Genomic DNA, 16,409 nt, shown 5'->3' on the forward strand with positions numbered 1-16,409 from the left:
AAAGCAGGTTGGTGGTGGCAGGAAGGGTGAATATGATCGTGGTGAGCAACTTCTCTCATGCCGTCAAAAGCAGACCACAATCCAGGACACACTTTGGAGAGCCCATATCCAGCCTGCGCTGAGGCAGCTGCATTGGTTGCCAGTTGAATTCCAGATCCGGTTCAAGGTTCTGGTTCTGACCTTCAAGGCCATTCACGGTCTGGAACTAGCATATCTGAGGGACCGACTGACTCCTTATTCCCCTTGCAGAGGTTTGCTCTCTGAGAGTTCTAATAAGTTGGTGATCCCTGGCCCACAAGAACCAGGGCTTTCTGGTCCTGGACCCTGCCTGGTGGAATGAGCTCCCGGAAGAGCTAAGAGCCCTGATGGAACTCACACAATTCCGCAGGGCCTGCAAAATGGAGCTCTTCCACAGGCGTTTGGTTAAGGGCCAGAGTAAGATCCTCTGGCCCCTACCCTCTAAGTACCAACAATGAGAAATATGGCTGCAGATTTTAAGGTGGGTGGGGGTTGGGATAGTTTTTGAGTTGTTTTTAGACTGTTGTATTTTAAACGTATTCATGTTGTTAACCGCCGTGAGATGGCTGGTCCAGGAGCAGCGACCTGCAAACGCGATTAATAAATAGGAAAGGTAGCAGAATCCTCTCCTCCTCCAGGGTGAGGCGAGAAGGAAGAAGCAGCAACCGAGAGGAAAGGTGCGTGGACTACATCAGGGGTGGCCAAACCGTGGCTCTCCAGATATCCATGCACTACAATTCCTGTGAGTCTCCCTGCCAGCATGGGGCTCTTGGGAATTGTAGTTCATGGACATCTGGACAGATGCAGTCTGGCCATCCCTGGACTATGCCCTTCTGCAGTGGGAAAGGAGTGCTGTGGTGCAAACCCTGAATTATAATCACATTATAGCAAAAAAAGTCATTAGGTAGCATTGCACCACGTCCTGTTGTTGTTGTTAGGTGCGAAGTCGTGTCCGACCCATCGCGACCCCATGGACAATGATCCTCCAGGCCTTCCTGTCCTCTACCATTCCCTGGAGTACTTTTAAGCTCCCACCGACTGCTTCAGTGACTCCATCCAGCCACCTCATTCTCTGTCATCCCCTTCTTCTTTTGCCCTCGATCGCTCCCAGCATTAGGCTCTTCTCCAGGGAGTCCTTCCTTCTCATGAGGTGGCCAAAGTATTGGAGTTTCATCTTCAGGATCTGGCTTTCTAAGGAGCAGTCAGGGCCAATCTCCTCTAGGACTGACCGGTTTGTTCGCCTTGCAGTCCAAGGGACTCACAAGAGTCTTCTCCAGCACCACCTCCTACACTGCAGCTTTTAATTGTTGAAATGAAAATGGCGCCTGAACCTCCTGATGGAAACTGGATCTCTCCTGGGATTCCAACACCTCATTTATTGATGGCGTCCTTCCATGATGCACCCGCTCTTCGCTTTGCCACAGGAGCTGGTTTGTGTCGTCGCGTTCGTGTCAGTTTCCTTTGATAGCGGGACCAACGTTTAACAATTCTTCTGAGCCGCTGCGGGAAGCCGTTCCAAAAGGAGGGGTAAAGATCAGGATGAAGTGAAGACATCAGCGTTTTCCAAGGGACATGCTCCCCTGGGACGGAGGGAGGGTGGGATTAGCAAGCAGAATGGTGGGGGAGAGGCTTGAGTTCAGATCCCTGCTCGGCTACGAAGCCCCTCTGGGGGCCAGGGGGGTCGTTGCCACCTCTTCACCCCACTGACATCATCAACTTGTTGTAGGGATACGGAGGAAGACAAAAAGCCCAGCGGCCTTGAACTTCCAGGAGAGAGAGGGAGAGAGGAAAAGGTAGCCATTGTGGTGGTGGAAGAGTTAATGGGCGGCTTTGTATGGCGCCTTGCGCAACCGGGGCTGCTGGAGGACAAAGCGCTGTACAAAACCACTTTTGAGAGCCTGCTCTGAACAGAAGAGGGAGCTGCCGAGGCTGACTGGAGGCACTTAGCCCAACGACAGAGGCTCTTTCGGGCACCTTTTAAACTGGAGCTGCCGGGAAGGATGCACCGAGCTCTCGTGCAAGTGGGAAGATTCCAGACGGAGGGGTGTTCTGAGGTCTTCCGCAGACCGGAAAAACAACTTGGCGTTCCCTTCTCTATGCAGCCGCCCCGCCCCCACTGCCCTTCTTCCTCTCTCCTCCCCACTCCTGCTGGAAGCCCAGCGGCCAGGGGCTTCTCTTTCCCGCCCCCGCCCCCCCCCCCCCCAGCATCTCCTGCAGTGTGGAAAGCCGTTTCCTCGGAGTGGGGTAGTCAAACTGCAGCCCTCCAGATGTCCATGGACTACAATTCCCAGGAGCCCCTGCCAGCGTTCGCTGGCAGGGGCTCATGGGAATTGCAGTCCATGGACATCTGGAGGGCCGCACTTTGACTACCCCTCTGCTCCTCAGCGAATCCACACAGGGGAGAAACCGTAGAAATGCTTGAATTGTAAAGAGAGCTGTGCTTGGGATTCACTGCTTCCTTAGCACCAGCGACTCCACACAGGGCACAAGGCAAGGGACACTGGAGGGGTTGGGTGCTCGTCTGGATCCAGTGTCCTCAGGAAACCCTTGGGTTTCCCCAATGGCCCGAGAAGTGTTTGAATGGGTGGGAGTTCATTAATTTGTTATATATTTTTTTAATTGTTGGGTTATATGGTCATGTCAACACCCCCCCTCCCAAATGGGCCAATGATGGGTGTGGAGGGGGTGGGAAGGGGGGTCAGTGGGTGTGTCCACAGCTCTGCTCCCAACCACATTCTGCATGATCGTGCCACTTCAGGGGATTTCTCAGAGCCTGAAGAATGTCTCAGGGGTTTCTCAAGGGTAAAATAGTTTCTGGCTGTGTCACTTCTCCCCACCACCTTCTTTTTGGGATTCCCTCTCCAATTTCCCCAAGACAGGGTGGAATATACAACCCCCCCCCCTATAAATAAACATGACAAAATGGCTGCAGTCCAGTTTCTGGGTCAGGGGGTCAAAGCGCATGGGTATTTAGGCACATTGCAAAACCCTGCCGGTGTCCTCCGAGGAAAACCAGCTGCAAGAAATCTAGGCTCGCCTCTTTGTCTGGTTCTCCTCCCTGCCCCTGCCCACCTTGGTGGCCCGGTTGGTAGCAGAAATTTTTCAAATGGGCTGACCTTCCCATCCCCCCCCCCCCCGTGGTCAAGCATCCCTTTCCAAAGGGAGGGAGAAAAAGCAAAATCTCCCAAACTGAGGAAAGGGCTGGGGCGGCAAAAGAGGGTTAGACAACGAGCAGGGAGATCTGGGAAGGATTCTCCCCTTGGCCAGGATGCTTGCTGGGTGACCTTGTTCCTGTCTCAGATTAACCCACCTGCATTATACCTTGCTAGGGCCTCTCCCCTCTCCAACCTCTGCCCTCCCCAGGCTCCACCTCTGAAATCTCCTGCTTGCTACAGTGGCTAAGAGTGACAGCTTCTAATCTGGCAAACCCAGTTTGATTCCCTGCTCCTCCACAAGCAGCCTGCTGGGTGACTTTGAGCTAGTCACAGTGCTGTTAGAGCTGTTCTTGCAGAGCAGTTCTCTCAGAGCTCTCTCAGGGTTGTCGAGAGGACAAAACCAAGGAAAGGATGAAGGTGTGAGAAAGAGGAGGGATGACCACCCTGCCCACCAGTTTGGACCACCCTGACCACCAGTTTGGAACATGCTGACAGGCAGCAGATTTCTCTGCTGACCAGGAAGGGGGGATGGAAAGGGATGGCTTTTTCAGTCACACCCCACATGTCAGTTTTGCAGGAATACCTGTCTAGATCAGGACCAGACTTGGACATTTTATGGTGAGTCAGTGTGAAGACGCTGCAGGGATGGGAGCTCGGATCAGCAACAATTCTGTGAAATATATGTTACATTTCATTGCTTCTCTGCCATAGGAGAGCAAATCAATTCCTCAAACCTTGATTCTAAGGCACAGGGGCTGATTTGGGAAACAAGATCAATTTGCGGAGGGGGGGGAAGAAGGGCAGGTTGAGCTTTTGGCCCACTAGCTGGCCATCCCAGCCTCCAGGTATCTCAAGGCATGATTTCACAGAAATCAGTGAAGCCTGAGATTAAATACCCAGACTGGACACGAAAGGCTGCCTCCAGAGCAAACTGCAGAGGCCACAGAAACAATGTTCCTTTTTCTTCCAGCCATCCCCTACGTGGGCTCAATGCCCAGCCTCTGTCTTCTTCATCCTTTCCCCTTCTGATGGAGTCTTCATTAGCAAAGGCAAAACAACATTAGCAAAAAGCAAACAACAGGGTTGCCAATAGGAAGAAAAAGAAAAAGGAGGGTTGGTTTTCATACTCCACTTTTCTCTACCTGAAGGAGTCTCAAAGTGGCTTACATTCACCTTTCTTTCCTCTCCCCACAACAGACACCCTGTGAGGGAGGTGAGGCTGAGAGAGCCCTGATATTACTGAAGAAGAGTTTTTTCTTATATGCTGCTTTTCTTTACCCGAAGGAGTCTCAAAGCAGCTTACAATCGCCTTCCCTTTCCTCTCCCCACAACAGACACCCTGTGAGGTGGGTGAGGCTAAGACAGTACTGAGAAAACTGTTCTGCAAGAACAGCTCTAGCAGGACTGTGACTAGCTCAAAGTCACCCAGCAGGTTGCTTGTGGGGGAACGGGGAATCAAATCCAGCTCGCCAGATTAGAAGCTGCCACTTTTAGCCACTACACCAAGCTGGAAATTTCAGAGGTGGAACCTGGGGAGAGAAGGTTTGGAGAGGCCTTGGCAAGGTATAATGCTCCAGAGTCCCCCCTCTCAAAACAGCCAATTTCTCCAGGGGAACTTGATGGTCTTGGACAGGGGTAGTCAAACTGCGGCCCTCCAGATGTCCATGGACTACAATTCCCAGGAGCCCCCTGCCAGCGAACGCTGGCAGGGGGCTCCTGGGAATTGTAGTCCACGGACATCTGGAGGGCTGCAGTTTGACTACCCCTGGTCTTGGAGATCAATTGTAAGAAGGCGAACAACCCTACATTATAGCCATTTGGATCCCCTTTGATTCCCCCCCCCACTCCACTTGTTTGCTGCTATCTTTGAAATTCGGGCATAGTTTGTAATTCAAGATTACCGAGTTAAGATTTGTATCCCTGGAATTGCCAGGAAAGGACTGGAGAATAAGAACTGGCGGCAGAGTAACAAATAGGGGAAGGCAGATCACTCCGTGTTGAAAGAAACCCTCACTCCCAGATTATCGAATTAGAATTGGAACATCACTCCAAGGGCAGGCCTACATGACCTACCAACCAACAGGGCAATCCTATGCAGAGATGCCCCAGTAAGCCCCCTGAAACCCCTGAGTTTAGATGGGAACCACACTGCACAGAGGCCAAGGTGCCCTTCCTTCGGAGCACCCTACATGCTGACCCTCATGGGGGATGGAGGATTTCACAGGCACCACGAGGAACATTCTGCATGGTGCAGGGGGTTGGACTTGATGAACCTGGAGGTCCCTTCCATCCCATGATTCTATGACCAGTAATTCCACTCCCCACTGGGGAGACCGCATCTGTAAACACAAGCGGTTGCAATCACACAGCTTCTCCCAAATGGCCTTGCACGCATGACATTTCTTTGGAAAATGAAAACAGAATGAAAACGGGCTGTGCAATCGATGTAAGATGTAGCTGAGGATTCTTTCTTTTTTAAAAACCTCTGATTACGTGTTTACGGCAGTCGCCACAAAGTGGTATCCGTATCTTTGAAGAAACATCCGGCCTGTGGACTAAAAAATGGTCCTGAGATGTCCTCCTGGGACTTGGAAAGGAAGTCCCAGAACTCGAGTTTCAGGGACAAATCCTGGGATTTGGCAATGCAGCCCCAAGAGAGGCCAACCTCCAAGGGGTCTTATATGCCACCTTTCTCCACCTGAAAGAGTCTCAAACAGGCTTACAGTCGCCTTCGCTTTCCTCTCCCCACAACAGACACCCTGTGAGGTGGGTGAGGCTGAGAGAGCCCTGATATCACTGCTCAGTCAGAACAGTTTTATGAGTGCCGTGGTGAGCCCAAGGTCACCCAGCTGGCTGCCTGTGGGGAAGTGCAAAATCGAACCTGGCATGCCAGATTAGAAGTCCACACTCCTAACCACTACACCAAACTGGTTCCAGTTCCCTTTGAGAAAACGGCTGCTTTGGAGGGTGGATTCTCTGACATTACACCCTGCTGAGATCCCGCCCCTCTCAGAAATCTCCTGCTCCCGAAATCTCTAGGAATTCCCCAGCCCAGAATCGGGAACCCTTGCTGCCCCCAATGAATCTTTGGAACTGAAATCCAAGGAGGTGCCAGGAATTTGGTTAGGGTTCCCAACCTTAGTGCTTTGCAGAACGACAATCCCCAGGGTTTGTGAATTCTGTAAGACAGATACACTTAGAATGTTTTGGGGGGGAAATGTTTCCCCATCATTTTCTAGGCATCTTGTTCCTTTCTCTCTGCATGTAGTAGAGTGGGAGGGAAGAAACTCACGTTTTCTGGTTTATCCTCAGTTGTGAATCCATGGCATTCCCAGGATCCACCTCCTTGGCTAAGGCAACTTCTCAGAGCCTCTCAGAATGCTTTTTGAAAATGTGCTTGGCAGACTTCCTTGCATCTCAATCATGGGTGTGTGTGTGTGTGTGTGTGTGTGTGTGTGTGAAAGCCAGAGGAAGGAGAGGATTCTGCTGCAGACAGATCTAGGCTTGCTTTCCCCCTAACAACAGAAGTATAGCAATGGAGCAAACCTATTTGCTGTGCTAATAAAGCCAAGGGGCACCTGGACCCTTCTGACTGGGTCAACTCCTTCCCCTCTGGATAGAGACACCAGGTCCCCACAGGCCACTGAACAACAACAAAAAAAGAATCCCAAAGACTGAACAATAAAGTATTTTTGAAAAGGGGAGATTCTTGTGTTTATTTCATATATGGGAGTAACCTCCTGGGACTGAGGCCCATTTTCAATTTGGAAACCTTCCTCAGTGGTTACTTCCACAATTATGGTGATTACATATATTATTCATGTATATTTCAAAATTCAAGGATCAGTCTTCAAGGATCACTTAGGTTACAGCTCACAAGGTCACAGGGTTAGCCGGCACCAAAATTGTTGGGTTTTCAAGCCTTGTGTCAGGCATGGTTTGCTTCCAGTCCTTCACTTCCCACCTACCCCAGAGGAAAGGTCCAGGGTTTACCATTTGGTCCTGTGATGGCTTGATTGTGTTCTATTGAATATTGTGTCCCTGCCTCAGATAGAGAGCTTATCATGAGCTTGTTAACTGCTGCAAGGCAATGTGTCCCATCCTAACATTAATAACTAGATTATGGGAATAGGGGATATTGTTCCCAGATCTAAAAGCTGAGGAAGTCTTACATCGAAGCTAGTTATGACCTAAGATTCTAGTCTTGTTTCGATGATTATTAAAGACTCTGAAGACAAGAACTTCTCTTGGTGTTTCATGTGAACATAGCTGGAACATAGGAATTTATTGAACCACAGGGGCCTTCCCTCCCCCACCCCATTTGCATACATCCTTCCGTGTGTATTTCCACTTTGTTATCATGATAGTCTAAAACGGCATCTCAGAGTAGAAGCATAAGTCAAGAAAGTTAAAGGGCTGTTAAGTTTACAGGAAAATAGGCTTTGTTTATGTCATGGAGTGATTAACAATAATTTTTCTCTTTTTGTAATGTGTTACTTTTTTTGGGGGGGATCCCTTGTATTCCTCCCTACCCTTTCTTTTTTTAAAAAGAAAAAAAAAGAAGATGAAGTCAAGAAAATCTTTGACATATCTGGGGTGGGGGAAAGTCAATGTGCGGGAAAGATACTGGAGTTCTACAGCCAAAGAGCAGAGCCAAAGAGCCAAGGAAGTAAGGGGGCCAAGATGATGAGAATGGAATCCAGGCTTCCAGAAAACTACTCAGCCTCCTCCGATTCTCTGGCCCATTTGCTCCTTGGCCTCAGTCCATAGCCCTTCAACGCCCTCTGCCTGCCCTTATTGCCAACAGTCTGTATAAAAGCATAACAAGAGCCTTGCTGGATCAGACTAAAGGTCTATCTAGCCCAGCATCCTGTTTCCCATAGTGTCTGTCCAAAAGCAGGGGCACATTGGTCAAACACCGTTGTTGCCCAGCAACTGATATTCAGGGGTATACTCCTCTGAGCATGGAGGAGTATAGTCATTTAGTCATGACAGGGCCCTAACCTCCAAGAATGGGCTTAATCCCTTCCTACGGCTGCCCTAGTCTTAGAGGGCAAGACTACAGTGGATTCCACAAAAACTCTCTGTTCAGCAGTTTTTTGTACAGGGGACTGATAGCCATCTTCAAGTATTTAAAAGGCTGCCATATAGAGGATGAAGCAGAGTTGTTCTCTCTTGTCCCAGAGGGACAGACCAGAACCAATGGGATGAAACTAATTCAAAAGAAATTCCGTCTAAACATCCGGAAGAAGGTCCTGACAGTTAGAGCGGTTTTCAGTAAAACAGGCTTCCTCGGGAGGTGGTGGGTTCTCCAGCTTTGGAGATTTTTAAGCAGAGGCTGGATAGCCATCTGACGGAGAGGCTGATTCTGTGAAGGTAAAGGGGTGGCAGGTTACAGTGGATGAGTTATAGGGTTGTGAGTGTCCTGCATAGTGCAGGGGGTTGGACTAGATCAGTGGTCCCCAACCTTTTTATCACCGGGGACCACTCAACGCCTTTTACTGAGGCCCAGTGGGGGGGTAGTTTACTCCTCTACTCTCAACCACTGCCCTAGCACTCTCTGATCGCTATGGTAATATTTAAACATCCCTTCAAAATAAGATACAGACACGCCACAACAATGAAGTGTGTTGTAAAGGGCTGGGGGGGGGGGGGAGAAGGCGTCCTTCGGTGCCCACCTCCAATTAGTCAAAGGACCACATGTGGTCTGCTGCCCACAAGTTGGGGATCGCTAGACTAGATGATCCAGGAGGTCCCTTCTAACTCTATGATTGTATTAAATGTCCTTCTTAATTATTTCGCTTGTCCTTGTTTTGGTACTGTCTACGTTTGGTACTTTGAATCTATGTTTATTAATATATTACCTTTATGCCAATACTTTCATTATTGCTACATATTCCAATGAATATTAAAACCAATAGGAATATAACAACAACATACTTTAAAATCAACTGTTTTATTATATTCCTATGAGTTTTAATATTGTTATTTCACTTGTAATCTACCCTGAGCCTCGCCTGTTGAGGGAGTGATGTACACATTTCATTAAATAAATAAATAGACCTACCTCATAAGGTTGTTGTGAAGATAAACTGGAGGAGGGTAGAATCATGTATGTCACCCCAAGCTGCCTTGGAGGAAGGGGAAGATAAAAGTATACCAAATAAACACTTTCACGTAGCTGCTCTATCAGTAGAAGTTTCTCTGGTTCATGACTGTTTGTGTAAGGAACAGTTTATGTTTTGTGGCAACCATACAGGAAATTCAATTATCTCTACTTTTGCATTCAACTGATGACGAAAGCCATTGGAACAGGATGATTACCGGCTTCCTGTTGTGTATGCATAAACATCTGTTGATGTGAAAAGCAACTGTGTATGTGGAGATAGCTGTGATATTCCTCTGGTTGTGCAAGCAGATGTGACAAGAGTTGCTTGTAAAACGTGCATGTGCAAATATATACTTGTAATTATACGCTATGTTGATATTGTGTGTAGGACACGTTTTGTAGCTTGTATACAAAGTTGTATATTTTGTTACTTTGTTAAGATACACTGTTTCTATCTTCCTCTGCTAAAGGAATTAAAAACATTTTTAAAACAAATTTTTGAAAAATCTTAAACACCAATCTCAGGGTTTGTTTGAGTTTTTATATATATAAATGTTCATTTGAATTCCTGATTTGTTTTTTTTGAGAAGGCTATTTGGGGACTGAAACAAAAGTGACCAAGCTCCAATCCCCATTACTTCAAACTGGTCTCGGCACTGTTGTTTTGCAATTTGTTGAGTCAACGGAAGGACTCAGATGTCGCCCCTTTTGAGAGTGGCCCCTGAGATACTTTACGAGAAACCAGCTAATGTTCATGGACTGTGCCAGGACTGTCAAGAGTCGTCTGGAGTGGAATGCGAAAGTTGGATGCAAGGTATGAAAAGCATTAACCAATCAAGGAGGAGATTGCAAACAAGAAACAAGAAGGAGAATGAGACTGGGAAGGGTAGCTATGAAGGCACTAGGAAAGATCCTTAAATGTAAGCAAATGTCACCAGAGACCAAGATCAAGATAATTCGCAGCATCTCCATCCCTCTTTTTTGGATGTTGAATTTGGACAGTGACAAAAGCTGACAAAAGAACATTGATCCATTTGAAATGAAGTGTAGGAGGAAAGCTTTACAGATATCACGGACCACCAAAAAGACAAACGAGTGGGTTCCAGATCAAACTCAGTTGACTAAACTGACGCTTTCATACAGTACTTTGGTCACATCACGAGAAGACCAGACTCCTTGGGAAAAACAATAACGCTAGGAAAAGTTGAAGGCAGCAAGAAAAGAAGAAGGCCCAACAAGAGATAGACTCACTCAATCAAAGCTCTCAGTCTCAAAGCATGTTCAGATTAGGACATTTTGGAGATGGTTAATTCATAGGGTCACTAAATCAGAGGCAACTTGATGGCATGCAACACCCCCCCCCCCACTCACACACACAAAGAATGAACATTTTGTCTCTGCCCTGCATTACTTTGATCCCTCCTAGACTTGACTTCATGTGTATCAATATTTCTACCCTCTGCTGCCAACTCCACAGTCAACACCATCTTGTTCTCACCCTGCCTTTTCTTTATTTATGCATATGCTACAAAGGCTATACAGATTCTCAGCCCCTAATATTCTCAGCCTGTGTTTCCCTTATAATTATCTGCCTGATTAACTGATTAACCAGTTAAGTCGGTGTGCTCAGTTGACTAATTCCTTGAAAACAAAACAGAGCTTTGCAAAATTATTGTTCAGAGCCCCAGGCATTTCCGTGAACAGTCTGTGGCAGATTCCCCCAGTTGAGGGAGCCCACTGAAAGAGGCACTCCCCCCCCCAAAAAAAATTAAATGAGTTGACTTCCAAGAAGAACTTCCACCTTCATTAAAAATCCAGAAAAAACAACAACATTATCGCATTGTGGAACTGTTTTATTTACTGGAATTGCCTCATTAATCTCTTAATTGGTTAGAAGGAGACAGGGAACAGGCCACAAAAGGAGCCATGATCAGCATTTCTAGGATGTCAGCCTGATACCTTTCCCCATACTTCTCTGGTCTACAAAGGTAAAGGTATCCCCTGTGCAAGCACCGAGTCATGTCTGACCCTTGGGGTGACGCCCTCTAGCGTTTTCTTGGCAGACTCAATACAGGGTGGTTTGCCAGTGCCTTCCCCAGTCATTACCATTTACCCCCCAGCAAGCTGGGTACTCATTTTACTGACCTCGGAAGGATGGAAGGCTGAGTCAACCTTGAGCTGGCTGCTGGGATAGAACTCCCATCCTCATGGGCAGAGCTTCAGACAGCATGTCGGCTGCTTTACCACCCTGCACCCAAGAGGGGTCTATGCCCCTCCTAAATCCAAGCCTTTTCTGACCCTGCTCTAGCAGATGAATCAGTGGTTTTCTCTGGCTGCATTTCATTCTGGATCACTGTGTACAGTGATGATGGATACCTCTGCAAGGGGATTCTGGAAAGAATCTACAAGGAATCTAGATGCTACGCCAGGAGCTGTTTCGGGACAGACTGCCCCGGCCTGGAAGCCACTCTTTAGGCTCTGACTTCAATACTGTCTCCTTCCCGCCCACCAAGGGCAACCAGAACAGCATTATTATGCGGAAAGCACCAAGCCAGGCCGTCTCTCTCCTCCGGGACCTCAAGCCACCTTGCCAGGCCAATCCTCTCATCACTCTTAAGAAGGGTAAAGATCAAGGTATCCCCTGTGCAAGCACCGAGTCATTTCTGACCCTTGGGGTGACGCCCTCCAGCGTTTTCATGGCAGACTCAATACAGGGTGGTTTGCCAGTCCCTTCCCCAGTCATTACCGTTTACCCCCCAGCAAGCTGGGCACTCATTTTACCGACCTCGGAAGGATGGAAGGCTGAGGCAACCTTGAGCCGGCTGCTGGGATCGAACTCCCAGCCTCATGGGCAGAGATTTCAGACTGCATCTCTGCTGCCTTACCACTCTGCGCCACAAGAGGCTCTTTAAGAAGGGTACACCACAGCAAAGTTTATTCCAAGTTCCTGGAGGAATAAAAGGTTAGTGCGGCAGAGCCTTAGCGCTCCCCTCTGCTCATAAAAAGCAGTCTAGTTATTCAGGATATACTTCCAGATGGAATGCCTTCAAGTCTTTCCCCCTATATATGGCAGGAGGAGGGGAGAATGAGGAAGAGTGCTGATCTCCTGCTTCTCCTTGTGTGTCCAAACACAGCTAAGGGTAGCCGCGCTGAGAAATGGTTTTTGGTAAGTGGTCAAATAAGTATCTTGTAAATGAATGGAACCACGGATCTGGAACTAACTCACATTTGCATGCTTGTCCACAACTCCTTCATAGCTTAGAGCAGGGGTAGTCAAACTGCGGCCCTCCAGATGTCCATGGACTACAATTCCCAGGAGCCCCTGCCAGCGTTCGCTGGCAGGGGCTCCTGGGAATTGTAGTCCATGGTCATCTGGAGGGCCACAGTTTGACTATCCCTGGCTTAGAGGAACAGGTGGGGGTGCTCAGATGGGCAGGCCTAAGCAACCACCCCACTTCTCTTGAAACCCAGGCCCTGACCACCAAAGCCTCATCTCCCCAGTTTTAGTCAAGCCATAAATCCCACTCCCCCTCCACCTCTTCTCAGAGCCTCTATTTAGTCAGCCTGTTTTCCTACTCATCATATATTCATTCCCCATCTCTTCCCTTCATGCTGAGCTAGGCAGCTTGGCTCATTTCAGATTCAGGTCTTCCTTCCCTAGGCTGGGCCCAGCGGCCAGCCCTGAGCCCACTTTAGCACTCACAACTATCTGATAAATGGGGGAAAGTCAGAGTGAGAGGAAGGGGAAGGGAAGGCTTGGGGCCTTCCCATGCATTTTTAAGGGAACCCACTATTTTTGCTCCTATTTTACTATACACCCCCTAGGATTCCTTCATAGCTGAGGACAGCATTTTCCCTTACCTAGCCCTGGAGCTGTCCCATTTCCCTTCAGATATGACTCCAGGTCTTATGAATTTAGCCTAAGACCAGGGAAGTCTTTCCCCACCTTCTCAAATTGACTCAGAGTCTGCCAGCCAGGTTGATTCTTTCTCGCAGCCTTCCTAGGCAATCACAACCAACCCTCATACCCTGCATGGTATCCTCTGTAGGGCCTTTCAGCACCTTGGACAGAAACACAAAGGTTGCAAAGAGTTGGCCTTGCGTCCTCTCAAGATTACACAGCCGTCTGCCTGTGATGACGATTTCCACGGAGAGCTCATCTTTAAATCACTACAGTTTCAAAACATTTCAGATTAAAAATTTAGCCATTTCCTTGTTCGGCTTCTGTTCCTTCTACTTCAGCTTCAGGTCCCAGCAATTTGTCTGAGCACTGGCCAAAAGGGATGGATGTGATAGGTCTTCCATCCGCCCAGTGCCCAATCCCGTACACCAGGGGTAGTCAACCTGTGGTCCTCCAGATGTCCATGGACTACAATTCCCTCTTGGGAATTGTAGTCCATGGACATCTGGAGGACCACAGGTTAACTACCCCTGCCATACACCATTAAAACAAAACACACATCGGGATGCAGGTGGGAGAGCAATAGCTCATCTCACTGCACCCCGCAGCTCTTCGGAACCCCAAGCACCACAAAATAGCAAACCAGTTCCTCAATACTTAACACTCCCTTTCCAGGGAAAACTGTTGCTCTTTTTGTTTGGCAAAGATCTGGCCTTGCCTCACCTCCAGGAGCTAATCCAGTTACCAGTCCCATGTGGCTGTTACTTTAAGGGGTTCATTCGCCCGTCCCTCTCGGATATCCAGAAAGATAACATACATTTCACCCTGAATCTAGGGGAGAGTTCTAATCTTTCAGGCCTCTTTGTACACCAGAAGATTTGAATCGCCAAAACCTCAAAACTAGCACAATTCACTGCCCGTGTTCCCTTCCCAACGCAGACAAAACGGTCCCCATGAATGCAGCCCTTCCCCTTGAGAAAAGAAGCCCATTCATCAAAACTTCTTCCGGTCATCCTAAGCAGATCCCAGTCCTTATTCAGCGGTTCCCCCGGGTCTTTTCCCAGCTTAAATTGGGTTTCCCTCTGGGCTTTAGTTTTTTTTGGCTGGGAGGGTTTCCAGTTTTTGGCGGTAGCTTTAGCGGTCCTGGAGGGGGGGGTGATGGAAGGGTTGTCCGGCGCGTCCCACCTACCTGCCAGCAGCTGCATCCAGGCGCAGATCTTGTAGACCGTGGCCGTGTTGCAGAAGAAGAAGAGGGCGAAGCAGGTGATGCAGCCCAGGATCAGCACCATGGAGAGCAGCACGAAGAAGGAGGCCGCCTTGAAGGCGCCCGAGGGGATGTTGGCGAACTCGGAGAAGGAGCCGTGGCACTTGATCTCGCGGTTGTTGCCCTCGTCGCCCGTGCAGTACTGGAAGAGGCCGAAGTAGCCCGGCTTGGGCGTGCTGACGCTGTCGCCGATCCAGTAGGGCTGGATGAAGACCACCACGTTGATGATGGCGAAGCAGATGGTGAAGATGGCCCAGAGCACGCCGATGGCCCGCGAGTTCCGCATGTAGTTGTCATGGTACAGCTTGGAGGCCTCCTGCGACGGGAGCATCCTGCCGGGCGGCCCCGAGCGCCGACACCCCGGCGCGGCGCGGAGACGCAGAGAAGGGCGCACCGGCACGGGCGGCACAGGCACGGGCACAGGCACAGGCGGCTCCTCCTCCTCCCTTCTTCTCAGTGGCCCCGGAGCCCCGCGGCGCCGGCCGAGGGAGAGCGCAGGGGGCGGCCGCCGAGGGGCCAGGCCATGGGGCGACGCGCGGCGGCGAGCCCTAGGCGCGCTCGCCGGCCCCCTGCAGCTGCGGCTGCATCCACGCCAGCCGCGACTCCATCTTGGCTGCCGTCTCTGTGCTCCTGCCTGGCCGCGGCTCGTGCGCGAGGCGGGAGGCGCGGGCGCGCGCGCGCGAAGGCCCGGGCAGGGAGGGAGGGAGGCGGGGGGGGGGGGGCCGGAGCCGCGGCGGGGAAGCGCCCAGGCAGCTCCCCGCGCGGGAGGAAGGGGTCGCCGCCACGCACATGCGCCCGGCCGCGCCCGGCCCCGCGAGAGGCAGAGGGAGGCGCCTGAGGAGGGGAGCGCGCCCCGCGGCCGGCCCCTCGCCCTGCCCTCGGCGCGCCCGCGGGGATGAGGCTGGGGCTGGAGGAGGCAGCCGTGCCCGCCCGAGACTGGCCTGCTGGGGACCAGCCCGGCGGAAAACAAGAGCGCTCCTGAGCATGTGTGGAGGGTGTTTTGCAATAGCCCCGTTGGATGGGCCTGCCAGATTCCATGCTTCCTTCCTCGCTCTCTCTCCTTCCATCCATCCTTCTTTCTTCACTGCCTTTCTGGCCGATCTAGCAAGCCTATCCTTTGCCCAAGGAGTATAAGGCGACATACATGGCTGTCTAATCTCCATCGCTATCTTCACAACGACCTAGTGGGGGTATATTAGGCTCAGAGGAATGGCCCAAAGTCACCCAGTGAGCTTCATGGCTGAGCGGGAATTTGAACCTGAGTCGTGCCCATGGGCCCCAGTCACCACCAAGTGGCTTTTAGAAGGTGGGTGGGGGACATATGAGATTTTGACCCAGCAAGGCTTCTGATTGGCCGTTGGAGATGGATTGCTTGCACAGTTTTTTAAAAACCTTCCTTTGGCTGCAGCAGCCGCCATAACAGAAAGCTCTTCATTATGTGACTCAAGGTAAGCTGTAGCAGCCATTGTAGGGCACACCCTCCCTCCTGGGGCAGCCAGTTTGTGACTGCGCCCTCCGTGTGGGTCAGAATGCCAAAAGTGCCTACAAGCTCAAAAATGTTAGGGGCTCCTGTTCTAGTTTATCATGTTAGTAATGACACTTTGGTAAGGCAGTGATATGCTGTCTGAAGCTGTCTGTCCATGAGGTTGGGAGTTCGATCCCAGCAGCCGGCTCAAGGTCAACTCAGCCTTTCATCCTTCCGAGGTCGGTAAAATGAGTACCCAGCTTGCTGGGGGGTAAACGGTCATGACTGGGGAAGGCACTGGCAAACCACCCCGTATTGAGTCTGCCATGAAAACGCTGGAGGGCGTCACCCCAGGGGTCAGACATGACCCAGTGCTTGCACAGGGGATACCTTGACCTTTTAATGACACTTGGACGCACTGCTGTTGCCCCCTACAACAACCCATTCATGTGTGCGCAAAGCTTGAGAATCACATGGAAGAATTCCCAAAGGTGCAG

The 16,409-nt window shown here is 50.2% G+C and overlaps 1 protein-coding gene across 2 annotated transcripts in view; it reads right to left on the reverse strand.

Moving 5' to 3' along the window:
- Positions 1-15,197, reverse strand: part of LHFPL4 (LHFPL tetraspan subfamily member 4) — a 61,078-nt gene extending 45,881 nt beyond the window's left edge. The window contains exon 1 of one of the 2 annotated variants that reach the window (XM_077324840.1): positions 14,373-15,197. In XM_077324840.1, the coding sequence (XP_077180955.1) occupies positions 14,373-14,778 (406 nt within the window). In that variant the 5' untranslated portion in view covers positions 14,779-15,197. The remainder of the gene's footprint in view (positions 1-14,372) is intronic. The other variant, XM_077324839.1, reaches the window with a different exon arrangement.
- Between the last annotated feature and the right edge of the window lie 1,212 nt (positions 15,198-16,409).

Source organism: Paroedura picta, chromosome 3, assembly GCF_049243985.1.
Source record: "Paroedura picta isolate Pp20150507F chromosome 3, Ppicta_v3.0, whole genome shotgun sequence".
NCBI classification, from domain to species: Eukaryota; Metazoa; Chordata; class Lepidosauria; order Squamata; family Gekkonidae; genus Paroedura; species Paroedura picta.